Below are 1,684 nucleotides of genomic sequence, written 5' to 3'. Positions count from 1 at the left end.
ATAGCGAGAGGTGGAGTCACGCATCGATCGATGAGAGACGGTGGCGAGCGGGGAGCGGGGAGCGGTGAGCGGGCGAACGCGTTCGCTATCGTTTTTTGAGAGATGTCAACAAACACACCATTTTGCATGCTGCCGAGTCCGGCCTTCCGCTCCTCCGTGCACTTATTGGCTCAGACGTTTTTCTGAATTAGGCCGATAATAATTACGATTTTGTAAAATTTTATATAACTTTTCTTCTCAGTTTAACCCAATCTACAGCAATCTTTGGGGTCGTCCATATCGAATCTGACACCCTGTATAGTTTGCGAAATCTGCACATTATTTGGCTTCATTAGCAAAAATTCTTATTACGTCAAAGTAATGAAAATAAGGTCCCAGGAAGAGACAATTTTATGTCAGCAGGAAATTCGAATTCTCACTAACAAATCAATTTCAGCAGAATTTTCCTATTTAGCAAAACTGAAATCTTGTTTTAATATTATTGTACTATTTACGAGAAATAATCAAGTTTAATTTTAGCATTATACGCGATGTGAGAGAGAATTATTAACAATATTAATTGTTATCTTGCAGAAACGGCAATGGGTGTGAATATACATGCTCAAGAAACCTTTACGGAATATACATCAACACTGTATAAGTCAGTTTTCAAAACCTTTATACTGCTATTATTAATAAAACAGTTAAGAGGATCCCGTAGCGGGTCTGTTTTACCGACAGAATACCATTTTCGTAGTTATAACCTATCGTCGTATTAAATTCATGGAATCAAAAATGCTTGCGTACAATTACAGTATATGCATTGATGATCCCGGGAAACTCCAATTTTATACCAAAAATGAGTAAAAATTACAAAATTCATATAATCGATCACATATAACCTTAAAATTGCGAACTGTCACTCCGTCATACTTGTGCTTCGTATAAAAGTTCTACAACTTGTACTCACATGAAACTGAGTTTCCCAGGATTCGATGACATGTAGAATTACTGTGAAACCCTCTAAATTGGGATTAGACGTTTAAAATAAGAGTATAGTTAGTATTAAACTTTCGCGTTTATGTATGGGTGTGATGTATCATAGTAGTGTGTCCGTGTGCTCATGTATGCTGCGTTTCGTGTTTAGATGGCGCACACTATCAAAGGCTGGGGGATCCTCTTAACAGTTTATTCTTACCACTGTCACTTAATAGTTTTAAAAATCAACGTAACTTCAATAATTGATTACATATGTATGTACTTTTAGTTAAATGTCAATCGCATTTTTAGAATTTCCGGGTTACTAATAGATAGACTATATCGACCGTGGTATTGGATTGATTGGTTGTACTATTTACTGCCCGCAGGAAAGGAATTTAAATCAGCCTCTAATATATTGCATGATTTCACGAGTAAGGTATGCTTAAAAAGCTCTAGTGAGGTTTACAACATTACAAATAGACGTTTGCAAATAGTTTTATAAAATTTTTTATATTAAATATTTGGTAATTATGCATAAAAGCGACTTCCTCTCCGATTTGTTTTATTTTTAAATATGTTGTTGGGGATGTCTTCCCGAGTCATTTCATATATATACATATAAGGGGGGGACTCAAATAGTTTCGGAGATACAGGCTGAAAAAGGTTACAAATAATAATATAGATTTGTAATATTTCACGTATACCGAGATCCACCCCCACCCAT

At 35.6% G+C, this 1,684-nt stretch overlaps 1 protein-coding gene across 1 annotated transcript in view; it reads left to right on the top strand.

Moving 5' to 3' along the window:
• Positions 1–553: 553 nt before the first annotated feature.
• Positions 554–1,684, top strand: part of LOC105571128 (cytochrome P450 4C1-like) — a 3,943-nt gene continuing 2,812 nt past the window's right edge. Inside the window, exons 1-2 of the mRNA XM_012028599.1 lie at positions 554–640; positions 1,270–1,396. Coding sequence (XP_011883989.1) covers positions 582–640; positions 1,270–1,396 — 186 coding nt within the window. The 5' untranslated portion in view covers positions 554–581. The remainder of the gene's footprint in view (positions 641–1,269; positions 1,397–1,684) is intronic.

This window comes from Vollenhovia emeryi, unplaced genomic scaffold (genome assembly GCF_000949405.1).
Source record: "Vollenhovia emeryi isolate VEMERY1.0 unplaced genomic scaffold, V.emery_V1.0 DF941156.1, whole genome shotgun sequence".
In the NCBI taxonomy this organism is placed as follows: Eukaryota; Metazoa; Arthropoda; class Insecta; order Hymenoptera; family Formicidae; genus Vollenhovia; species Vollenhovia emeryi.
The sequence above is the reverse complement of the archived record's forward strand: the minus strand, read 5'-3'. Positions and strand labels throughout refer to the sequence as shown.